We start from the raw sequence: 22,393 nt of genomic DNA on the forward strand, positions 1-22,393 counted from the left end.
GAAATGCGGGAGAGCTGTTCCGCGAGTAAGCAATGTTGCCTAGATGGACCAAGGAGCATCCAAGGCTTCGAATGACAAGCTTAGATTATATTGTGATCTCACAATTTGCATATATCACACTGCCTCCATCATGCTCTGCAAAGTGGGTATATACCCTGGGCCGATCTCCCTCTATCATACTGTTTAATATTAGCAAGTCCCTCCGCCTTACAACTTGGGCTAAACAAAGCCCTGAATAATTACATCTATGATCTTTAGACAGACGGGAGGTAGCTCCAGCTAAATAAATATCTGGTTCCAGAAACTGATTGTAATGGGTGTACAAATTTACATCGTTGCTCCTAATCTCCCCCTGCCACTTATGACTTATGCAGCCAGGATGCTACCTCTTTCTGTCACATTGTTCAGTTCCAGGTCTCTACTGCACCCCTAGCTTGGCCTTCAGAGATGATTATAATAAGAATTTAAAAAAAACAACCAACAGCCAAAATGTCTTACTTTTCAGCTCTAACAGGTTTTCTTTCTATACTTCATTGACATATATATATATAATATCTTCCTTTAAAAAAAGTTTGAATTTGCCCTGATATTAGAGAAAACAAAAGCAAAACAAAGAACACTTTTCACCTCATAAAAGAATAGCAATTTATAACTTCTTATTTATGATAAACTTGACCGACCGGCAGCATTGGATGGTTTTAATAGTCTACAAGGCCTCTTGAAAAGAAACAGAATCAGGGAAAACAGGCAAGGCCTCCCAATTTCCTTGCTTCCTTCAAGTTTCAGACTTAGGTCCATAGGAGGTCCGTGGGCTTTGGGGCCTTGCCTTCTAGGGCCCCTTGACGTTGCTGGGCCTGGCAGCCAGGCTTGCATAGTAAGCACACTGAGAGGGGTCACATTGTCCATTGGCTCCCGGTGGCCCCTGGGGACCCATCAGTCCAGGAACGCCAGCTTCACCCTGGGGGCCTGGCGATCCTGGAATCCCATCTTTGCCATAGCCAGGTTCACCCGGGACACCTAGGGGACAAAGCATTGTGGGTAAGCATCACTGCCACGTGCTGCCAGTCTGACAAATAGCGCCGGTGTCTGTATGGCTCAGGATAAGGCAGCTTCACCTGCAAAATGAGCTTGTTGTCTAAAGGCGGTTGAAAAACAAAGCTGGACCAAAGCCACCCATGGCAGAATCTTCACAGTGAAAAGTCTGATGGGTACCAGAATGGCATGTGCATCTCATGGCCATAAGCAAAGCACATGTGTGATAGTAAAGTTTTTCACTGACAAGAGAAACACGCACTGCAGCTTCTGCAGTGCTCTGGACACACAGAGAGAGACACACTTCTAGCCTCTAGGCAGCTGTCCACAGGTCAGGGCCTTGCAGAGCAACTGCAGCAACAGGGAAAACCCCACCCCTCTGCTGGCTTATATACCCTCCCTTGAGAGGTTGTGCTCCTGCAACCTGAGACTTCTCCTGCTTGGCAGTCACTGCTGCTCTTCCCACTTCCAAGTCCCCCCCTGTTTCTAGGAGACAGCGGGGGCAGGGGAAGATGTGGAGTCTACTGACCCATCTGTTGACTGTGCCTTCCTCTGTCTCAGACTGTCCTAACTCTATTCCCCTCTGCTGGCTTTTGAGTTGCAGGCAGTGTCAAGCTCCATAAATTACCTGGTCCTCTGCCCCTGCCCCCACACTCTTTGGAGTCCTGCCAGTCCCTGACAATGCCTGCGTTCTATCATGCCAAGTCAGATCTGCTCATCCCTTCACTCACCTGGAATTCCTGGGGGACCAATTTCTCCCCTCTGGCCAACACCAGCATCTCCTTTCTCTCCTTTGTCTCCTCTCTCACCTGGTGGGGAGAACGAAACAAAATTTGAGCAGCAGAGTTCAGAAGATAAAAAGGAACCTGACTAGGGACCCATTTTGTTATTATTCTGCTCTCCAGCATGTTAACATTTACCACTCTGTTCTATAATGAGCCAAAAGCTTTTGGACTTAAAGAAAGGAGCAGAAGCCAGTTTGCCAGGATTGTGGGGTTTTGGAAGTTGAAAGGGTGGGCGTGGGTTGAAAACTGACTGTCTTTATGGAATTCTCTTTATGTTATGGTACAGACATATGGTTTGGTAATGGATAACGATAAACAAATAAGAAATATAATTGTAGGGAGGTATAGGAGGAAAGAGGGGGGAAGAGTTAAAAGGAAATTAATTTAAAATGGGTGGTTGTAATGAAATTGGAATTAGGCAATGGAGGTTCAGGCATATAGTGAATGCAGAGGATAGCTTAAAATGATTAATATGATGCGTAAGATGAATAATTATTTAGCAAAAGAATTATTAAGAAAAATGTGAGAAGGAGGAAAAGTAAATCAATGGGGGGGATTGGGGAAGTCGAAAAAGGCAAAGATGATATGTGCAAAGTAAGTAGGTTAAATTGGAAAGAATTGTTGATCACCCCAGTGAGAGGGGGGTTTGTTTTGTATGCTCCTCTTGGTGAGAGAAAGGGGAGTTTGGAAAAATTTAATCATGTATTGTAATTTGGATTTAATTGGAAAAAAACCTTTAATAAATATTATTTAAAAAATAAAAATAAAAATGCGAAGGTGGTTACAAATCAAAGGAAAAAGATTTTAAAAAACCCTAAAAGCTTTTGGACTTAAAAAAGAAACAACTACTTGTCTTTATGAGGTTTATACTTTCCTGTTGTTAAAAATGGACAAAAAGAGAGTAATCCCATACAGTAAGCCCCGTTGAGCTTGATTGCACTTACGTCCATGTACTGCATACATTTTAGGGTGTGAAAATGCCATGGCATAGCAAGGAAATAATGCACTGCTGGGCATCTTCGGGAGAAGAAAAGGCTAAGGAGAGCCAGTGTGGTGTAGTGGTTGAGAGCAGTAGACTCGTAATCTGGTGAACGGGGTTCGCGTCTCCGCTCCTCCACATGCAGCTGCTGGGTGACCTTGTATAGAAATAACGCGAACCGTGAAAGTATTCAATCATATATATGTGTGTGCAACCGGAGGGGATGAAATACATAGCAGCTTTCCCAATCAGGAACCGTTGAGGTGTGTGAGCGTCCCAGCCTTGTTAAGTTTAGTGTATGAACATGTTGATGAAGTCCGTCCCTTGAAGAAACTACACCAGTGAAACGGAGGTAACATAAGCCAGCTGCCATCGGAGGACAGACAAGGACGCCTGAGAGACTTTAGCACTTTATTACATTGGACTCTTTGCACATGTACGTTGCACTTTTTGAGCCTTATCCGGCTCTTCAGAGACATTTGTATTTGCTATGTATTTTCATCTCCTCCGGTTGCACATATATATATGATTGAATACTTTCACGGTTCGCGTTATTCTATACATCCTGCTATATTACCATGTTGTCTGTTGTTGCTGCTGGGTGACCTTGGGCTATTCACACTTCTCTGAGGTCTCTCAGCCCCACTCACCTCACAGAGTGTTTGTTGTGGGGGAGGAGGAAAGGAGAATGTTAGCCGCTTTGAGACTCCTTCGGGTAGTGATAAAGCGGGATATCAAATCCAAACTCTTCTAAGGAGTAAACCCTACACAAATCTGGACTGAAGTCTGTGAAACAGTTGGATGGCATTTTCCATGCCTCCTTCTGGAAGTCTGACCTGCTGGGAACCAGAGGGCCCTGTTCCTGCCCTCTCTCCACCTGGCCTAGGGCTTCATAAGAACTGCTGCTGCCCAGCAAGGACTGGGGTATTTTGGGGAAAGTTTTGTCAGGAGTTTTTGCTGTTATTGATATTTTTTCTATTCTTTATTTTAATAATAATAATTAAATAATAATAATAATAATAATATAATAATAATAATAATAATAATTTATTATTTGTACCCCGCCCATCTGGCTGGGTCTCCCTAGCCACTCTGGGTGGCCTCCAACAGATATTAAAATACGTTAAAATATCACAGGTAAAAAACTTCCCTAAACAGGGCTGCCTTCAGGTATTTTCTGAATGTCAGATACAGTGGTGCCCCACTAGACGAATGCCTCGCTAGACGAAAAACTCGTTAGATGAAGGCATTCGTCTAGCGGAAGGCTGCCCCGCAAGACAAAAAAGTCTATGGGGCTGCCTCGCAAGACGATTTTTTTTTTTGGCGCAAAAACCTCCGCGCTCCATTGCCGCTTCGCTAGACGGAAAATTCGCTCTATGAAAAAACTCGTAGAACGAATTATTTTCGTCTAGCGGGACACCACTGTAGTTATTTATCTCATTCACCTCTGCTGGGAGGGCGTTCCACAGGGCGGGCGCCACTACCGAGAAGGCCCTCTGGTTGGTTCCCTGTAGCTTTGCTTCTCACAGTGAGGGAACTGCCAGAAGGCCCTCGGCGCTGGATCTCAGTGTCCGGGCTGAACGATGGGAGTGGAGACGCTCCAATTTATGTGGAAATTGTTCAGTTTGGTTATGTAGTTTTTGATGTGTCTTATTTATTTTTATGAATACTTTGCTATGTTTGTAACTATAAATCTTTTTCATATTGTAAGCTGCCTTTTAGCACTGTTTTACAAATTAAATAATGATGATGATGGTGATGATGGCAACACCTGCAGCCAATCTGGTGCCAAACATATTGCTCTGCTTTCCTCTTGACCACATCAGCAAGGCCGAGAGGGGGTCTTGGAGTCTGGGCAGCCCAGGACCTCCATACACACTGCCCAGGCTTCTGCCCCAGGGAGGTCACTTCAGTGCTGCTAAGAATGCAGGAAGCAGCAGTTACGAGTTACTGGTCTCTGCAGCCACAGCAGGCGCTGTGGTTTGACTTCTCTCCTGGAGACTCTCAAGACAGACAGCTGCCAACAACACCTTGTTATTCCAAGATTGACCTAGCTTTAGAATGTCAACATTCATCATTTCCTGTTGCAGAAACTCTCTTCTCGTTCCAACTGTTTGCAAATATTAATTCTGAGTTCTCCATATCAGCCTAATCACTGCTCACCATACTTAAGGCTCACTCACCTTTGGGGCCCATCGGTCCTGCTGGTCCTTCTGAACCAGGCTGTCCAGGCCTGCCAGGTTCTCCCGGAGGACCTCCTCTGCCTGGAGGGCCTTCCTTACCAGGTTCTCCTGGAGGCCCTGGTCTACCTTGAGGTGCTTTGACATGGGCTGGCTGCATTTGGCTTATGAGGTAGGGCAGTCTGGCTGCAGGAAAACATAGAGAAGATTATTATGTATGGGAGTCTGGAAAAAGAAGAGGAAATGTTGGAGCCAATGACCTGAGAAATAACTTCCCGCAAGCCTTCCTTACCCCTATCAGCTGTTCCCCAAATGCTTGTTTTTTTTTTTTTTTTTATCTAAGAAATCCTTGGGGCTCCTGGACAAAACCTCATTCTACATTCTTGTCCTTAGTCCTTTTAGGATGCAGTATAAATTGGGCCCTTGATACTCTGTTTAATATTGTGTTTCATTTTCAAAATTGTGCACCAGGAAAGCTTAATTCAGTGACCTGTAGATATCTGCAATAGTTCCCCTGTTTTTCATTATTTAGTTTGATTTTGATGTCATGTCAAGAGGTTAGTAATATGAAAGGTACTAAAGTCTCACCTAAAACTACTGGAAAACCTATCCAAACTTAGTACTAGGAACTTTATTCTTTTGACAACAACAAAAATTATAATTCTCAGGATGTTGAACTCTGTATTGAATCAAAGTGAACATGCATCTTCAGGGAACAGGAATTTGACTTTCTCTTTTCCTGCCCTATAGCCTTCCCTGGAGGCTGCTCCAATTCCCTTGAGAAGATTTTGAGGGTGAATGGGGTATGGTGGAGGACAGGGAAAGAAGGGGAAGTCTTGGAGCACAAGTGGTAGTGAGATGAATACTTTTTTTTAAGCAATAAGTTTTTGGTCCATTTCACAAACCCACACGCTGAAATCTCGTCCCCAATCTTGGCTGAACCATCTCTGTCCAGGTCTAGTTGCTACCCATGTGTGTGTGTGTGTGTGTGTGTGTGTGTGTGTGTGTGTGTAAGGGTTTTCAGTGATTGCTCCTGAGTAACCAGCCTGACGCCGAGGTTTCTAAAACTAAGTTTCTTTATTGTGCAGATATGTACAGTGCAGCAACAAAAAGTACGTCTAGCTCATCCTTCGGCAGAGTCCGGGAATGACTCTTTCCGGTTCTTTGCCCAGCATAAAAGCCACGGGATGCGGAACCCCCGCTTACCCCCTCTGCGTCCTCCCCCCCTGCACAAGTGGGCAGACGGAAGAGGCGCCTCACCTCCAGTCCCTGCTTGATGCGAGGGCTCTCCTTCCCTGTCAGAGCCCTGACTCCTACTTCCCCTTCCCGTCTCTCCCTCCCCACGTCCACATCTAGCTCTCTTGCAACCATATTGTACATGTAGGGGGTATCTCAGTCACTTTGTAGTCAGTCTCACCATCAAGTTGTTTTCCTAGCTCTTCTTGGATGAGCCTTCGCAGAGTTTCCACTGATGGAGTGTCCCCCTAGGGAAGGAAGGAAGGAAGGAAGGAAGGAAGGAAGGAAGGAAGGAAGGAAGGAAGGAAGGGTTCAGTGTTCAAACAAAAATTGTGGCTTACATGATAGGGAGATTTGAGTACCCGGTAATTTGTTTTCTGCAAATTCCAGTGTGAAGCTGACCCTGGAACGCACCTCCATTTTCCTCTTGAAATTGCGGCTCAAGTAATAACATGCTAACTGCCTGTAATCTTTTCTGTGCAGATTTGGATAAATGAGAGTTTCATTCTTCTACTCCCCTTCCGAGCTGCTCAGTGCTTAATGCAAGTCCTGTTATATTAGGAGTGGGACTGAACATGTGTGGAAATTATCTCCATATATTGCATTTCCATTTTGAAGAAAGTCTCGGGAACCTTTCAAGGTAATAGATGTCCTTATTTTCCAATTAGCAGAAAAACGGCAATTGCACGGATCTCCAAAAATACTCTCTCTGTGTTTTTTTTTTAAATAAAAAACCCTCATAATCATTGGTGCAACTTAATATTTTTCCCCATGTATGCTCATGAAAAATTAATTCTAGAAGGTTTTTTTCATAGGCCAGTAGTCATGAGTCACGATGAGTAGCATGAGGCCAGTAGTCATGAGTCACATTATTTTTTATAAAAGTCTATTAGGTGATATAGGCCTTTGGTTTGCCAGGTTTTTATTTGGAGGTTTTGTGCTGCATGGTGGAATAATGGGTGATAGGCCAGGGAGGTTAGTGGGGTTGGGGTTGGGGATAGTTTGCCTGTTTCTGTTTTCCATGCTTTGAACATGGTTTGTGTGTACCTGTTAAAGTGTTGTGGGAATTTTCCTTAGTTTGTTTGGGAGGAGTGGGTATGCTGTGGTGCAGATATTTTCAATTATGTCACTCTCTAGGTGTATCCATTGTTTTGTCTCATCTTCTGGTATATATGGGATTATATGGCGTATTTGGTTGGCACTGTAATATGCTTCTATGTTGGGGATTCCCCGTCCTCCTTCTGAGGTGGGGAGGTGCAGGTATTTGGTGGTTATTCTTGGTTTTTTGTGTGAGAAGATAAAAGAGTGCTCACCCTACAACCCCTTCCTCAAAAAACAAAAAAAAAACCCACAACCAATAGGGACTCTTACAAGCTACTAAAAATGTTAAAAAACAGGGGCCTCTATGACATCTGGGGTGAGCAAAACCCAGGAGACAACAGTTATACATTCCAATCCAGATGCCATGGTACAGTGTCCAGACTGGACAGCATTCTGCTCACACAGGGTCTGGTCCCTTCAGTGGAAGCAACAAACATAGGCAAAATCAAAATCACAGCCATGAGTCAATGTCAACAGAAAATGTTCTTTTCTTATTGTCAAGTTCACTATCACTGTTACCAGCAATCTGTTAAGGGCAGAGGGACTCTTGACATGGATGCAACTCCCTTTAAGGCTGTTCAAGTGTCCTATTTTATAGAGGACATTCCTCTAGCTTAAGGGCTGTCCAGTTTCAATCCTGGTGCAAGAGAGCAATAAGGGTCTCGGAGTTGCCAGTGAACAATTAGAAACACCATGGGAATAGGCTAGGCAAGCACATGGGTCCCCTGGCCCCAGTCTTCCCCACTATGTTGAGATGCACTGTAGTTATTATTATAATAACAACAATTTCATTATTTGTACCCCACCCATTTGACTGGGTTGCCCTAGCCACTGCAAGTGGCTTCCAACAAATATAAAACATTGAAAACTTCCATATACAGGGCTGCCTTCAGATTTCTATGAAAGGTTGCATAGTTACTTATCTCCTTGAAATATAGTGGGAGGGGATTCCATGGAGAGGGTGCCACTGCCGAGAAGGCCCTCTGCCTGGTTCCTTGTAACCACACTTCCTGCAGTGAGGGAACTGGCAGAAGGCCCTCGGAGCTGGACATCAGTGTCTGGGCTGAGCGATGGGGGTGGGGATGCTCCTTTGGGTGTATTGGCCATTTAGGGCTTTAAAGGTCAGCACCAGTGCTTTTTTTCCCCTAGGGGTATGCATACCCCTAAACATTTTGTGAATCTTTGTACTTTTGTCCATTTACTGCATTTATTTTCCGCAATTCGAACTATAAGATGGTGATTGTCTTGAGTCAAAATGAGAGTACTCCTAAACATATTTTTTAGGGGGGAAAGCACAGGTCAGCACTTTGACTTGTGCTTGGAAGCGTACTGGGATCCAATGTAGGTCTTTCAGGACTGGTGTTATATGGTCCCAGCAGCCTCTTTCAGTCACCAGTCTAGCTGGCACATTCTGGATTAGTTGTAGCTTCTGATTCACCTTCAAAGGTAGTCCCCCCACTGTTGCAGTATACTTCCTATTTAAATTATAATATGCATTTCTAAAGTTGCATCAATATGCATTAACATATGCAAATCTGTGCCCCCTCTTGTCTTTCTTTGGATGTTTGTAAATGCCTCTTTCCCTTTAAAAAAAAAACACGATTGACATAATTGACAGAAAACTAAAATATTGTCTTAAACCTTTTCCTAAAATCCAGTTTTAACATGACTCACCCTAGGCCCAGGAAATCCAGGTTGTCCTGTAGGACCAGGGGGTCCAGACTGCCCTGTGTCCCCTGGTGGTCCCGGTTGACCCATTAATCCAGTGTGTCCCTTGCGCCCGGGAATCCCAGGATCACCAGGTGGGCCCTTCTCTCCAACTGTGCCTTTTTCACCTTTAGTGCCTGGATCCCCCTGTCAGATGAAAACAGAATAGAATCAAAGAATGGTAGAGTTGGAAGGGATCAACAGGATCTTCCAACCCCTGGAAATGCAGGAATCTCAATTAGAATAGAATCAGAGAACTCTAGAGTTGGAAAAAAAGAATGGAGCCTTCAGTAAAGAGCTTTGCAATGCATGCCAGATGGATGGGCTGTGGACAAGGTTGATATTGCTCCATTAGACTGAAAGGGGAGATTGAAACAGGCTATGCCTGAAAAAAAGAAATGCTCATGGGAGGGAAGACTACCCTTCAGAGGACCATCTTGTCCTAGTAGGCTTTTCTCCATAAGTGTTTTTTGTCCAGGCAGCTAGCATACCTCAAATGCTTCCCAGGACCAAGAAAGAAGCTCACATTTGGATGGCCAAGGACCTGAGATATTTGCAAGTTTGAATCTGGGTTGGCTCAGAGATATGCCAAATCTTAACCTTCAGTTATAGGGGATATCACTCCACTTATTTCTGAGCAAGCCTGGTGTAAGCAACAGGTGTCCTGCCCATCTCTCATGCATTAAGGAAATGATTTACGGCAGCATCACCCAGACTGCCTTGGGCACTTCCCCAACGTTGCTTGACGTCGACATTTGTGAAGCTCTCCAACTTACCCTGTCACCTTTGTCTCCAAGACCACCTGGCTTCCCTGGAGTGCCCTGCAAGGAAATAAAGAGTTCTGCAATAAGAAGAGCCAATCAAAAAAAAATGAAGAAGAAAATATAATGTTGCTACTTTTGGTACTTCCAGAAGGGGCTCAATTTGCAAGTGGATCATTGAGATACTGCAAACAGATCACTGGTACCCCCCCCCCCCAATTTATCAAATTTCTTCCCATCCTCCAAAAATAAATTCAGATTAAATTGGAAAGTGTGCATGTCATATGGACTAGCATTTTTACGGGGAAAAGTAGGGTTTTGTAAGGGTGTGGTTGGGGAAGGGGAGAGTGACAAGGCCACATAGAGAGGCCCGGAGGGCCAAATTTGAACCCCAGAACCCTTCCCCTTGTGTAATAGAACCTCCCACCCATCCAAAACCAAGGGGAGAAGAATCCAGAAGCACAAGGGAAAGCATTTGGGAGAGATTTAAAGAAGTTTTGCACCTGGGGAAACTGCACATAGAGAATTAAGGAAGAACAACAAAAGGGAGTTGTGCTCGATTCATGTCATATGCTCAACGAATCAGCATCCACCTCTAATAAAGACGTCAAAACACACACCTCTTTCCCTGGGATCCCCTTTTCACCTGGTTCACCCTGTGAAATAGAAAGCACAAAAAGGATAAGAGCCACACAGTCAGAAGCTACTTCTCCTAACCCAGCTACACTTGGTGAAATTCCCTTTGGGCTTTGGGCTCCTGCAGCCTCCTTCACAGAGTTCTAGCGGGTGACACTAAGCAATTACAGACAAATGAGATCCTATTATTAGTTCTGTCTACCGAGCGTGACCAAAATTGGTCTGCTGCTTACAGGAGGTCCTCGCGGCCCGATGAATCCAGGGAGTCCTGCACTGCCGGCTTCTCCTTTGCTTCCTTTGGGACCCTGGGAATACGAAGAAGAAGAAGAAGAAGAAGAAGAAGAAAAAAGAAGAAGAAGAAGGAAGAAGGAAAGAAAGAAAGAAGAAAGAAAGAAGAAAGAAAGAAAGAAAGAAAGAAAGAAAGAAAGAAAGAAAGAAAGAAAGAAACAGATGCTGGCTGATATTCTTATCAGTGTCATTAAAGACGTTGGAGGACCAACAGACAAATCACAGATCACAAACAAGGGATGACTATTTTACTCTATCACTTGGCAAGACATGTGAACTAATACTAGTGTACTGGAAGAAGCAAAGATCACCAGTGTTGAAGCAATGATTCTTCAACATCAACTTCGTTGGAATGGTCATGTTGTGAGGATGCCTGATTATCGTCTTCGAAAGCAACTACTCTATTCCCAACTTAAAAATGGAAAGCGTAATGCTGGTGGTCAACAAAAGAGGTTTAAAGACTGTCCAAGGCAAATCTAAAATAATTTTTAAAAGTGGTATAAACACCAACAATTGGGAAAGACTGGCCTGTGGGTGCTCCAATTGGAGAACAGCCTTTACCAAATGTATCATGGGCTTTGAAACATTCGAACTCAGGACACAAGGGAGAATCGTGCTAAGAGGAAGGCACGCTTGGCAAATCCACACCGTAATCAACTCCCACCCAGAAACCCAATGTCCCCACTGTGGAAGGACGTGTGGTCCAGAATTGGCCTCCACAGTCACTTACGGACTTATTGTTACAACCGTGTTTATGGAAGACAATCTTACTCGGCTATGAGTGTTCGCCCAACGAAGAAGATCCTGTTTATTGGTCATCAGATGCAGCCCCTTTGCTGATAAGAAATTCTGATAGGTCTGCAGATATGGCTCAAATAAGTGATGAGAGAATGACAAACAGGTTTCTCTGCACACCTCCACACGGTTCACCTTTCTTGAAGCCCTCCCAAAGGACTACTTGATTCCAAAAGGCCTTGTCGGATTCAGTCACCTGGATATGACCTGTCATTTCCCAGAACCCCACATTTCAATTGTGCTAATGCTTGCCCTCTGACTTCCTGAAATGGAAGCCTGCGACATCCATACTGGGCTCCTTTCCAAGCATTTGGTGTTCTCAGCCAGTTGCACATTTCTCTTCTAAGAGGCTGCAAGCCTGGTCAGATTTCAATATATCCCATGGATAAAGCACACCATTCTTTCTTCTCCATTTGGCAATAAAGCACAGCATGTAACAACCCACTCATCCTACTTCATTCATTCATCATTCATTCATTCATTTCATTGTATCTCACCTTTTTTTCTCTATGGTGGCATACTTAGTTCTCCCCCCTCCTCATTTAATCCCCATGACAGCCCTATGATATAAGTTGGGCTGAGGAGCAGCAAGATGGCCGAGTGAACCTGGTCTCCCAGCTCCTAGTCCAATACTCTAACCACTACACCACATGCTTGTAATGAGGCAGGGACAACAGATGTAGTACTTACTGGGTTACCTGGAGAGCCAGTTTCCCTGGGGGGCCCGGTGGTCCCTCTTGCCCTGGCGGAAGGGGAAAAAAACAGCAAGTAGTCTTTCTGAGAACATTTTAAGAACTTTACAAAAATAATTTTTGTAAGTTTTGTGTCTTTGTTTCTCAATTTGACCCATTTACATGGTTTTGTAAGCATTGTGGTATTTTATGCATTGTGACTTGCAGTTATTTTATTGATCATAGTTTAGTAATTATCCATTGTAATTGTTCAGAGTGAATCTCTGATTAATTATTGTTTGCTGATGTTTTGAGAGTTGATTTTATTGTGCGCTATTATATTCTAACTAGATTATTGAATGTTACTTTATTTGATATAAGTTGTTCCATTTTTGAGGTATGTTTTATTACGACTTTCTGTGCTGGGCCAGATTGCTCTAAGATGTGTGTTCTTCCATATTTTGTTGCTGTAAACTTCCTTGTGTATAGTAAGGCGTTATACAAATAAAGTGAAATGGAAGAAAAGAAAATGAAACTTGGAAAGAAGAGACAAAAGACCTACAATTGAAACATTTTCACGCTGGATGATGCATACATTTGCACAATGAGTGCAATTCTGGTTTGTGCACAAAGTCATGCACACATTGGATTCCCCCCCCCCTAAGAGACGCAAACAGGTAAATTTCATTTTTTCATGTTCAGAAATGCCAGGTCCATTTCCTCCCCCTACCCTCATCCCTCCGGAGTCCCTTGTACCACTTAGGCAACACCATGGGGACCCAGTGGGATGTGTCACACGTTACCCAAAAGCCATAGGGAGAAACTACTCACCGCAATTCCTCTGAGCCCACGTGGGCCCTGGGGTCCTGCAGGGCCTGGATCTCCCTGCAACACAAAAGTAAAAGAGGCTGGGGTGAGAAAGAGTCATTTCTAAATTGCTAACCATATAAAATATCATAGCAATGTGCAAGTAAAAATAATAATCAATAAAATGAAATAAAGCACTGCTTCATTACAATCTTCAAAACACTATAATCAGAATAAAGGTAAAGGACCCCTGGATGGTTAAGTCCAGTCAAAGGCGACTATGGGGTGTAGCACTCAATCTTGCTTTCAGGCCGAGGGAGCCGGTGTTTATCCACAGACAGCTTTCCAGGTCATGTGGTCAACATGACTAAACCGCTTTGGAACACCATGACGGAAACCAGAGCGCACGGAAATGCTGTTTACCTTCTCGCCACAGCGGTACCTATTTATCTACTTGCACCTGGCATGCTTTTGAACTGCTAGGTTGGCAGGAGCTGGGACAGAGCAATGGGAGCTCACTCCGTCATGGGGATTTGAACCGCCGACCTTCCGATCAGCAAGCCCAAGAGGCTCAGTGGTTTAGACCACAGCGCCACCAGTGTCCCTATAATCAGAATAGTCAACGAGTGGCTCATCTGTCTGGATGAGGTGCACTTTAACAAGTTTACAGATGAGAAAGGAAGTCAGTTGCCAGCTGGATACACTGCCCAACATATGAGCGAGGACTGACTTGCTTTTCCCCTGAAAGGTGACCAAGATTAAATAAAAGAAGAAAAAGCTAGAATCCTATTAAAATCAAGGAGCAAGATGGTAATAGAACCAAAGAGGAAAGCAAAACAAACACAAAACAGGGGTGGCTTCATTCTCGGAGGAAATTCATCCCTATTATATCAAGCATATTATCACCGCAGCAGTGCCTGCTATGTTTTGTGCCAGAGATGCCAAAGAAGAAAAACTTCAGCCTCTCCTTAGCAGAGGGCACACATACCTTCTGTGAATGCCCCTTAAATGGTTCCAAGTGTGGGCCCAACCCTTTCTCATTTACCACTTCCATGTACCTTCTTGAAATTTCAGGTTTGAAATGTGGACTTGAAATGATGAAAGCCAGTGTTTCAGAGCTGTGTCAGTGTTTCCTTCCAGCCCGGACCCTGATAACACTCACTCCACCATTTGCAGAATCATAACAGCTCTTATTGAAGCCTAGGTGGCACACTTACATCTTTTCCAGGTTGACCCCTCGCGGCCGGGGGCCCTGATGGACCCGGTTCTCCCTGCAACAGACAAGGGTGGGAGGGAGAAAACTAGAGGTTAGAACAATATGGAAGTTCATAAAGATTCCTAATGACCAGATGTGTGATTTGAACTTCCAAAACTGGACTCAAGGTATGAACAGGCATTGATAGGGGCATTGATAGGACTTGACTCCAGTCCTGGGAATAATGCAGCTTCAGCCATCAATGTTAACTAGGAATCATAGAATGATAGAGTTGGAAGAGACCACAAGGGCCATCCACTCCAACCCCCTGCCAAGCAGGAAACATCATCAAAGCATTCCTGACAGAGGGCTGTCAAGCCTCCGCTTAAAGACCTCCAAAGAAGGAGACTCCACCACAGTGGCAGCAAATTTCACTGTCGAACAGCTCTCACTGTCAGCATTCCTTTCTAGGTGCTCACGGACCGTTTGCTTAATGATCTGTTCTAGAATCTTTCCTGGTATTGATGTCAGGCTGACTGGGCGGTAATTGTTTGGGTCTTCTCTTTCCCCCTTTTTGAAAATAGAGACAACATTTGCCCTCCTCCAGTCTGCTCGCACTTCGCCTGTTCTCCAGGAATTCTCAAAGATTACTGCCAGTGGTTCTGAAATCACCTCTGCCAGTTCTTTTAATACTCTTGGATGTAGTTCATCTGGCCCTGGAGACTTGAATACATCTAAACTAGCCAAGTATTCTTGTATTACCTCCTTACTTATTCTGGGCTTTTGCTTACTTATTCTGGGCTTACTTATTCTAGGCTCTGCCCATCCCAACCACTGTTTGAGTCAAATTGAAGGTCCATTGCATTGCTCACCCTTGAGCCAGGTGGTCCTGCGTCTCCTCTCGGTCCCTTAAAACCCTGAAAGGTGAAATGGAGAGATACGTAAAATGTTATTCTTTATATGCATTTAAAAGGACTTTCTAAGTTATAGCTTTCTTCCACCATGGAGCTCAAGGCAATGGGGTAGGAGAGCTGAAATTAGCATTTCACATCTGGCAACCAAAATGCCTTTTTGTTTTCAGATAGTCTTAAAAAGCCTGAGCCACAAATTTTCACGGCCCTCCAGCATTAACTCTGGAATTGTCTACTCAATTCTGACCAAACTAAGCCTCCCAGGGCACAATATAGATCAGGAAGTTTAGTTGGGTCAGAATCGAGTACTGTCATACCTCGGAAGTTGAACAGAATCCATTCCAGAAGGCCGTTCGACTTCCAAAACATTCAGGAACCAAGGCATGGCTTCCAATCGGCTCCTGAAGCCAATAGGAAGCCCTGGAAGTCATGGCGGATATTCGGGTTCCAAAGAACGTTCGCAAACCAGAACTCACTTCCGGGTTTGTGGCATTTGGGAGCCAAAACGTTTGACTCGCAAGGCATTCGACTTCAGAGGTATGACTGTATACGCCTCCAGAGTTAATGCTAAATACTGTACATTACTTCTGGGAAATGAGCCACCATAGCCACTAGAGGGCCATGGAAATTTGTGACCCAGGCAGTGGCGGAGCTTCATACTCCGGCACCAGGGGCCGGAGAGCAGGTGGGGGCAGGGCCGGTGTATGTCCTGGGGGCAGGGTGCACATTCTGGGGGTGTGGCACCCTGCCTGCAGGGATGTGGCACCCAGCGTGGGCAGGGGAGCAGCCATGATGGCACCCTACTGGGATTGTGCTGCTGGGGGTGGTGCGCTCCCCCCGCACTCCTCTTCCTCCACCAGTGGGCCCAGGGCTATTCAGACTCTTCAACCCATGTACTTCCTGAAACAAAAGGGGCACAGCCAGCCTGTTCTTAATAAATAACTTTTGAGGCATGATTCTCTCGTGCATACATATGTTTCCTAGTATGCTCACACGCACACATGAGGATGTGCACAGACCCCTCCTCTACAAGAACATACAGGTACCTTCTCCATAAATAGAACTTAGCCTTCAAGGAACATTTGCATCATTCTTGCTGCAGGAAGACCAAGCTTCTCAGCTAGTGTATTCCATGCTAGCTAATGGAGAAATATGCACCTGCCCCTTCCTGGTTGGAAAGGACATGTTTAATGGACCATGGTTGCCTTCAGCTGGACTTACCGGCAATCCTCTTGCTCCCTCCGGTCCTGGCAGCCCTGGCTCCCCTTGTTTGCCCTATAAGAAACAAAGCACGAAAGAAACAATGTTAGGGATAATAAGATGAGGAGATAAATGAACAGGATGAAAAATTACTCTTATATGCAACTGCTGCGGCGAGAACCCTGATCGCAATATATTGGAAAAGACAAGAGGAAACGCCAGAAAAACACAGCAAAACTTCTTCTAAGACACTATATCCTTTTAGGAATCAAAGAAACAGACGCCATATATATTTTTCATACACTTCTATCATAAAAAACAAGCTGAAGAAGGCATCCATGCCGAAACGGGGCCCTGTCCTGGTCTCCCTGGTTTACATCTGACACGTATTTGAGAAGCCTTGACATCTATCTCTAGAGGACTTCAAGGAAAATTTCCATATGAAACTATTTTATGTTTAAGACTGTAATTCTTTACAGAATTGATATTACATTTGGAATTACTTACGAGTAAACGTATGTTTTTTGGTTTAAAGTTTTGGCCAGAGTTCTTATTTGGATTCATTATAGAAGATTGGAGAATGGCAGGAGAAAGTATTTAGTTATTTAGACCTAGCAAAGTTAACAGATTCGATCAGGGGACTCGGTGGCCAAAAATTCCAGAAAAATTGGGGGGAAATTTGGGGATTATATGAAAAAGCAATGCCCCACACTGAAGTCTTGGATCTATTTCTGAGCATTCTGCATGGGAAAGAGTATAGAGTAAGAGGGATACATGAATTAAATAGAGGATAATTAAGAAGAGAAGAGATATTACATTATACCAACGCAGTTAAAATTATAGGGAACTTTGAAAACCCAAGAGGAAGGCAAGGGGAAGTCAGGTGGGAAGAGGGGAGTAATGGACATGTGTTGAAGGAATTTTTCTTTGGGATAAACAGAATAGGATAAGGAAAATAGAAAGGTGAGAAAAGTGATAAACTAGTAGAAGTGTTGATCAATATTAAGTTTTATGATTTAATATGTTTTTTGCTTTATATATGTAAGATTTGATATAATTTGATTTGATTCGTCATGTTTGGTTACGATCAAATATGATTTGAGATATGTTTTATTTGTTCAGGGTTTTTTTGTCTTTGTTTTAATTTGAAAATCTCAATAAAGATATTTAATTTTTTTTAAAAAGAAACAAAGCACATTTATAGCCTGACAAGAGAGAATGATCTCTAACATGTGGGTTCCTCAGGATCAAGCTCGATGTGATAACATTCACAAATCTATGTGAATGGTCATTTAAAAAGCAAATGCTATTTAAATAGCATATATATGGATCTGTTCCAGAGTTAGACCCTGGGTGAGGGGAGCAGAGGGTCTTTAATATCCACCCCCACCCCCATATATTTCCTAAAATGCAGTTTTATTCATTTTATATACGGATCTTTCTTCACTCAGAAGTGAGCAACATATTCTATGACATCACAGCATCTCAGCCAATAGTGGCCTCATGGCTCCCAGGTCCTAATCCAACACTCTGACCACTACACCACACTTGTTGTCTAGCAAAGATAATACCAAATTGGAAAAATATATATATAAAGGTCATCTCCTTACTGGTTCTCCAGGAGGTCCTGGCTTCCCATCTTTGCCATCCTTTCCAGAAATACCCTAAGAGTGAAGCAACAGTAAATAGTCAAGATTAGAAATGCAAGGTGTCAGGATACCCCAGGGGGTTGCTCACAAGTAACAACAGAGTCCTCTTACTCTAAATAGACTACTTTATTGTGCATACTTATTTACAGTGCAGAGCTAGCTAAAAACATGACTGCTCAGTCACTTGCAGAATCCGGAAGTGCTCCTCTCCGGTTTCCCGCCCAGCACCAAAGCCTCGGCACCCTGAAACGATGTCTTCTGGGTCTCCTAGCCCCCCGGACGCAGCGTCTGTGCTGGAAGCTGTAACTCTCCCTCCAATCGCGTCTGGCTGGTGGTGCTGGGTCTCTCCCTTGCATCCCTGACTGTCTGCTCCTCCTCCTCTTCCGTGGGAAGAGCTCTGGAGACGGGCTGTGAGATGAGTCAGATGACAGCAGTGGCTGGGGATCCCTATACCTGAGCAAGACCTGCTCTCGAGGAAGTTCCCTGCCCTGATCCTCCCCCCTCAGAGGATCTCTTTCCCCTCTCTCCTCGCGACCCCTGGCTCTCCTCACGAGTAGGACCTCCGCCCGGGCTTTCCTCGCGAGAGGAAGGCAAATCCCTGACACAAGGAATGTATACAATGTTTGTTTCCTTAGGAGCAAATATTCTGGATTCAGAATAGTGGATAAGCATCCCAAATACTGCAAGTCGGTTTCCTAACACGTTGGTAAATGAAATTTAAGGACCATCATCTCAATAAATATCAGGGCGCTGTAAAGCAACATATGCATACAGTAGAAAAATAAGGAGCATCATTAAAAATAGCACAATGCCTCAGCACAAGGTACAATATGCAAGCTTGTCAGCTGGCTGAGCTGGAAACTCCACCGAACGATACCCAGGAAAAGAACAAGTCAGACAGCCAATGTCTCATTAGCTGCAATGTGACGCAACAAGCAAAGTCACATTGCAGAACATCTCGAGCCAGGGGTCGCAAATAAGTCCAAGGGGACTTAAGCAAAACAGAGAACCTGTCATGGGCACAACACACACACACACACACACACACACACAGCAAGCCAGTCAACACGGCAACCTAGCATATAGGCTGCAACAGAATACTTCATTCAAGCCTAATTTCAGCAGGATGGGAGGGAAAGCGACCACCGTGGCACCAGTGAAGAATTCTGTGCACACCTGGAGGTGCCACAATGGCCTAGGGCTTGCAGATCAGAAGATTAGTGGTTCAAATCCCGACGACGGGGTGAGCTCCCGTTGCTTGGTCCCTGCTCCTGCCAACCTAGCAGTTTGGAAGCACATCAAAGTGCAAGTAGATAAATAGGTACCACTCCGGTGGGAAGGTAAACAGCGTTTCCGTGCGCTGCTCTGGTTCGCCAGAAGCGGCTTAGTCATACTGGCCACATGATCCGGAAGCTGTACGCCGGCTCCCTCGGCCAGTAAAGTGAGCACTGCAACCCCAAAGTCGTTCGCGACTGGACCTAACGGTCAGGGGTCCCTTTACCTTTACCTATTCTTCCTGCAAAGCATGGGTTCTACCACTAACCGCCAGCTGTACCTTGTTTCCAAAATGGGGTTTTCTCTTTGTCTTGTGGCTTATTCCCTACACTCCTCTCCTCTGATGTTTTCTCTCTTATGTTCCCTTTCCTTCGTGTTAACTAATTGCATCCAAAAGTTCAAGCTGGGAGAAGTTTCATTTGATTTTTTTTTATTTTTTTTAAAAAATGCATGCCAATTCAGACCAGGAGATCTCTTGAGAAGTCGAGCATAGAATGCACACACAACATCTCACTATGGCCGCGTATTGGGGGGGGGGGAATGCCTCAAAAGACATTAATGATGATGATGATAATGATGATGTATTATTTATATGCTGCCCACCTGACTGGGTTGCCCCAGCCACTCTGGGTGGCTCCCAAAAAAATATTAAAAAAACACAATGCAACATTGCACATTAAAAAACTTCCCTGACCAAGGCCTGCCTTCAGACGTCTTTTAAAAATCACACAGCTGATTTATCTAAACAAAATAAAATAAAAAAAATCCTTCCAGTAGTACCTTAGAGACCAACCAAGTTTGTTCTTGGTATGAGCTTTCGTGTTTATCTGTTTGAGATCTGCTGGGAGGGCGCTCCATAGGGTGGGGCCTGACCTTCGTGATGTCACAATGGTCAGGCACATATGCTAGTATGCCGCACAATCTTTTTACTGTTGAAATATGCCAGGGATTCAAGAACACTGCAGTCCCCTGCATATGAGATGCGTCAACGTTTAAAAATGCAGGGATAACTCACCAGAAGTCCAGGCAATCCTGGTGGCCCTTGAGGTCCTGATGGGCCTTCTTTACCCTGCCAAAGAGACACAGATGTGGAGATGTTCACGTAAGCTTTCCAGGCAGAGACATCTCCAGAAGAACAATCCGTTAGCAAGGCCTTCTGAATTTATGCTCAATATTGCTCAATATTGCTTAGGCCTTTTTTGGGGGGAGTGGGTGTAGCAGGGAGCAGAACTTACCTGACCTCCTGGCAATGAAATCACTACAGATTACTGGGAGGGAGACTGGAAGGGGCAAGGAGGAGGGGAGATCAGCACTGCACGGATAAACCAGGAAACAGGGGCGTAGGGGGCAGACAGCCCCAGATTCCATAATGGAGGGGGTGACAAATTATCAAGGAACAATTACTGCCCTACTAGGGCGGTTCATAATTATTATTTTTAATGCCTGCTCCAAATGTCTTATCTTACTATACTTGGGATTATATAGCTATATATGAAATTTCATGCATATCGGTTAATATCTTGACCCTCCTCCACCAAAATAGCTGTTTACTTGGCTGTTTTCCTATGTCGTGAAGGCTGAAATTTCAGTACAGTGGAGCACTTACTGCTCCCAACCCTAACCCTGTGGAAAGCCATCTAATTAGACTTTAATTTGATTTTGAGATGTTTTTTAGGAGGTAATTTAATTATTGTTTGATTTTATACCAATGTTATGTATCTGATGTTAGCCACCCTGAGCCCGACTTCGGCCGGGGAGGGCGGGATATAAATAAAAGTTTTATTATTATTATTACTTGGTATTATTCCTTTGTAAGAAAATATGAAATAACGTAAAACCATTTTTGCAAGGGGGGATCAAAGGGGGGGGTGACACCGGGTACCACCTGTCCTTCCTATGCCTCTGCTAGGAAGAGTGCCATTTTCCCCCCCTGGCGTTGTGACTGTACTCCCCCTGCTCCACCACAACATGTACTAATGACACATTTTGAATTTAACCATCTTTCTAAATTAACGGAGAATTTGGCTGAGAGTTTATAATCCACTAATCTTCATCTGAGTATCTCAGTGGCTTTCAAACCTTACAGATTCATGGAACACTTTCCACAGCTACTTATTTTTTTTCAAGAATCCACTTTGGGGCCCCTTAGGCAAATGATGGCTTCCTTTGGGGGGCGGGCAGGGGGTATAATGACAGATTGAATAGCGACTTACTATTTCTCCAGGGTTTCCCATTGGTCCTGCAGGTCCTGGGGGCCCCTCAGACCCCTAAATAAAATGGGGGAAAAAAGAACATTTCTGGCCATTAAAAATGGCAGCTTGTTTCTGAATCAGAAATAGTCTCCTCAAACAACATGGAAGCAGCTCTTACAAGCCTTTGGACTTTATTTAAAAGAAGACAGCCAGCCCAACATGGTGGGCCATAAACTTTGCTACACATTCGAGATCAGCATTCCGTAATGCATAGCAATATGTTGGATTCTCAGAAGGCGGATAATCCTCTGTCATCGCCACCTTCAGCGTGACTCCATCCAGGGGAAGGCAATTTACCAGCTTCCCAGACCTGGGAGCCCCTCACCCCCAGAGCCTCCGACTTCTCATAATTCAGACTCAGTTTATGCTGAGTCCTCTTTGGGAGTTTCAAGTGGAGGAAAGGAAGCAGGTGAGAAGCAACAGCAGGAGCGAGCCTGCTAGCTACAGCAACCCGTCAACTTTATTTCAATCACCTTCTAGTTCATGCAAAGCAACTCTCTGCATTGCAGGCAGCGACTCTTTTATATCTGAGGAGAGTCCCTGTATGAGTTGGAAACTAAACGTGCAGAGAGCCTCCATGGATGCAAAAACCCACCGCTGCCTTCTGTGAGTTGGAAGGTGATGGCAGCAGTGATGAAGCTTTCATGGTGGTTCCCACTGCCCCCTCCTCCTTAGTCCATTCCCCCCTATTTGGAATGCCTGAGTAGGGCTGTAGAACACAACCTACCTGGGTACAGAAACTAGATTCAAAACAGAAAGGAGAGAGAGAAAGGATTTTTTCTCTCATTTTATGATAATTCCAGATTATGAAAACCCTATGGGAAAACACAGCTGCTCACTTGGGTTGGGGTGAGATTCTTATTGATGCCCCCCAAAGTCCAACATACTGTGGGATGTAATCCATTGAAGCAGTCAAATACAACATTCCTTGTT

At 44.4% G+C, this 22,393-nt stretch overlaps 1 protein-coding gene across 1 annotated transcript in view; it reads right to left on the reverse strand.

Moving 5' to 3' along the window:
* Positions 1-625: 625 nt before the first annotated feature.
* Positions 626-22,393, reverse strand: part of COL22A1 (collagen type XXII alpha 1 chain) — a 197,227-nt gene continuing 175,459 nt past the window's right edge. Inside the window, exons 47-62 of the mRNA XM_033156119.1 lie at positions 21,422-21,475; positions 20,224-20,277; positions 17,895-17,948; positions 16,306-16,359; positions 14,996-15,090; positions 14,196-14,249; positions 13,003-13,056; positions 12,191-12,242; positions 10,651-10,722; positions 10,402-10,437; positions 9,797-9,841; positions 8,988-9,167; positions 6,394-6,460; positions 4,980-5,162; positions 1,764-1,841; positions 626-1,017 (exon numbers count right to left, since the gene is read on the reverse strand). Of these exons, the coding sequence (XP_033012010.1) occupies positions 830-1,017; positions 1,764-1,841; positions 4,980-5,162; positions 6,394-6,460; positions 8,988-9,167; positions 9,797-9,841; positions 10,402-10,437; positions 10,651-10,722; positions 12,191-12,242; positions 13,003-13,056; positions 14,196-14,249; positions 14,996-15,090; positions 16,306-16,359; positions 17,895-17,948; positions 20,224-20,277; positions 21,422-21,475 (1,320 nt within the window). The 3' untranslated portion in view covers positions 626-829. The remainder of the gene's footprint in view (positions 1,018-1,763; positions 1,842-4,979; positions 5,163-6,393; positions 6,461-8,987; positions 9,168-9,796; positions 9,842-10,401; positions 10,438-10,650; positions 10,723-12,190; positions 12,243-13,002; positions 13,057-14,195; positions 14,250-14,995; positions 15,091-16,305; positions 16,360-17,894; positions 17,949-20,223; positions 20,278-21,421; positions 21,476-22,393) is intronic.

This window comes from Lacerta agilis, chromosome 7, assembly GCF_009819535.1.
Source record: "Lacerta agilis isolate rLacAgi1 chromosome 7, rLacAgi1.pri, whole genome shotgun sequence".
Taxonomy (NCBI): domain Eukaryota; kingdom Metazoa; phylum Chordata; class Lepidosauria; order Squamata; family Lacertidae; genus Lacerta; species Lacerta agilis.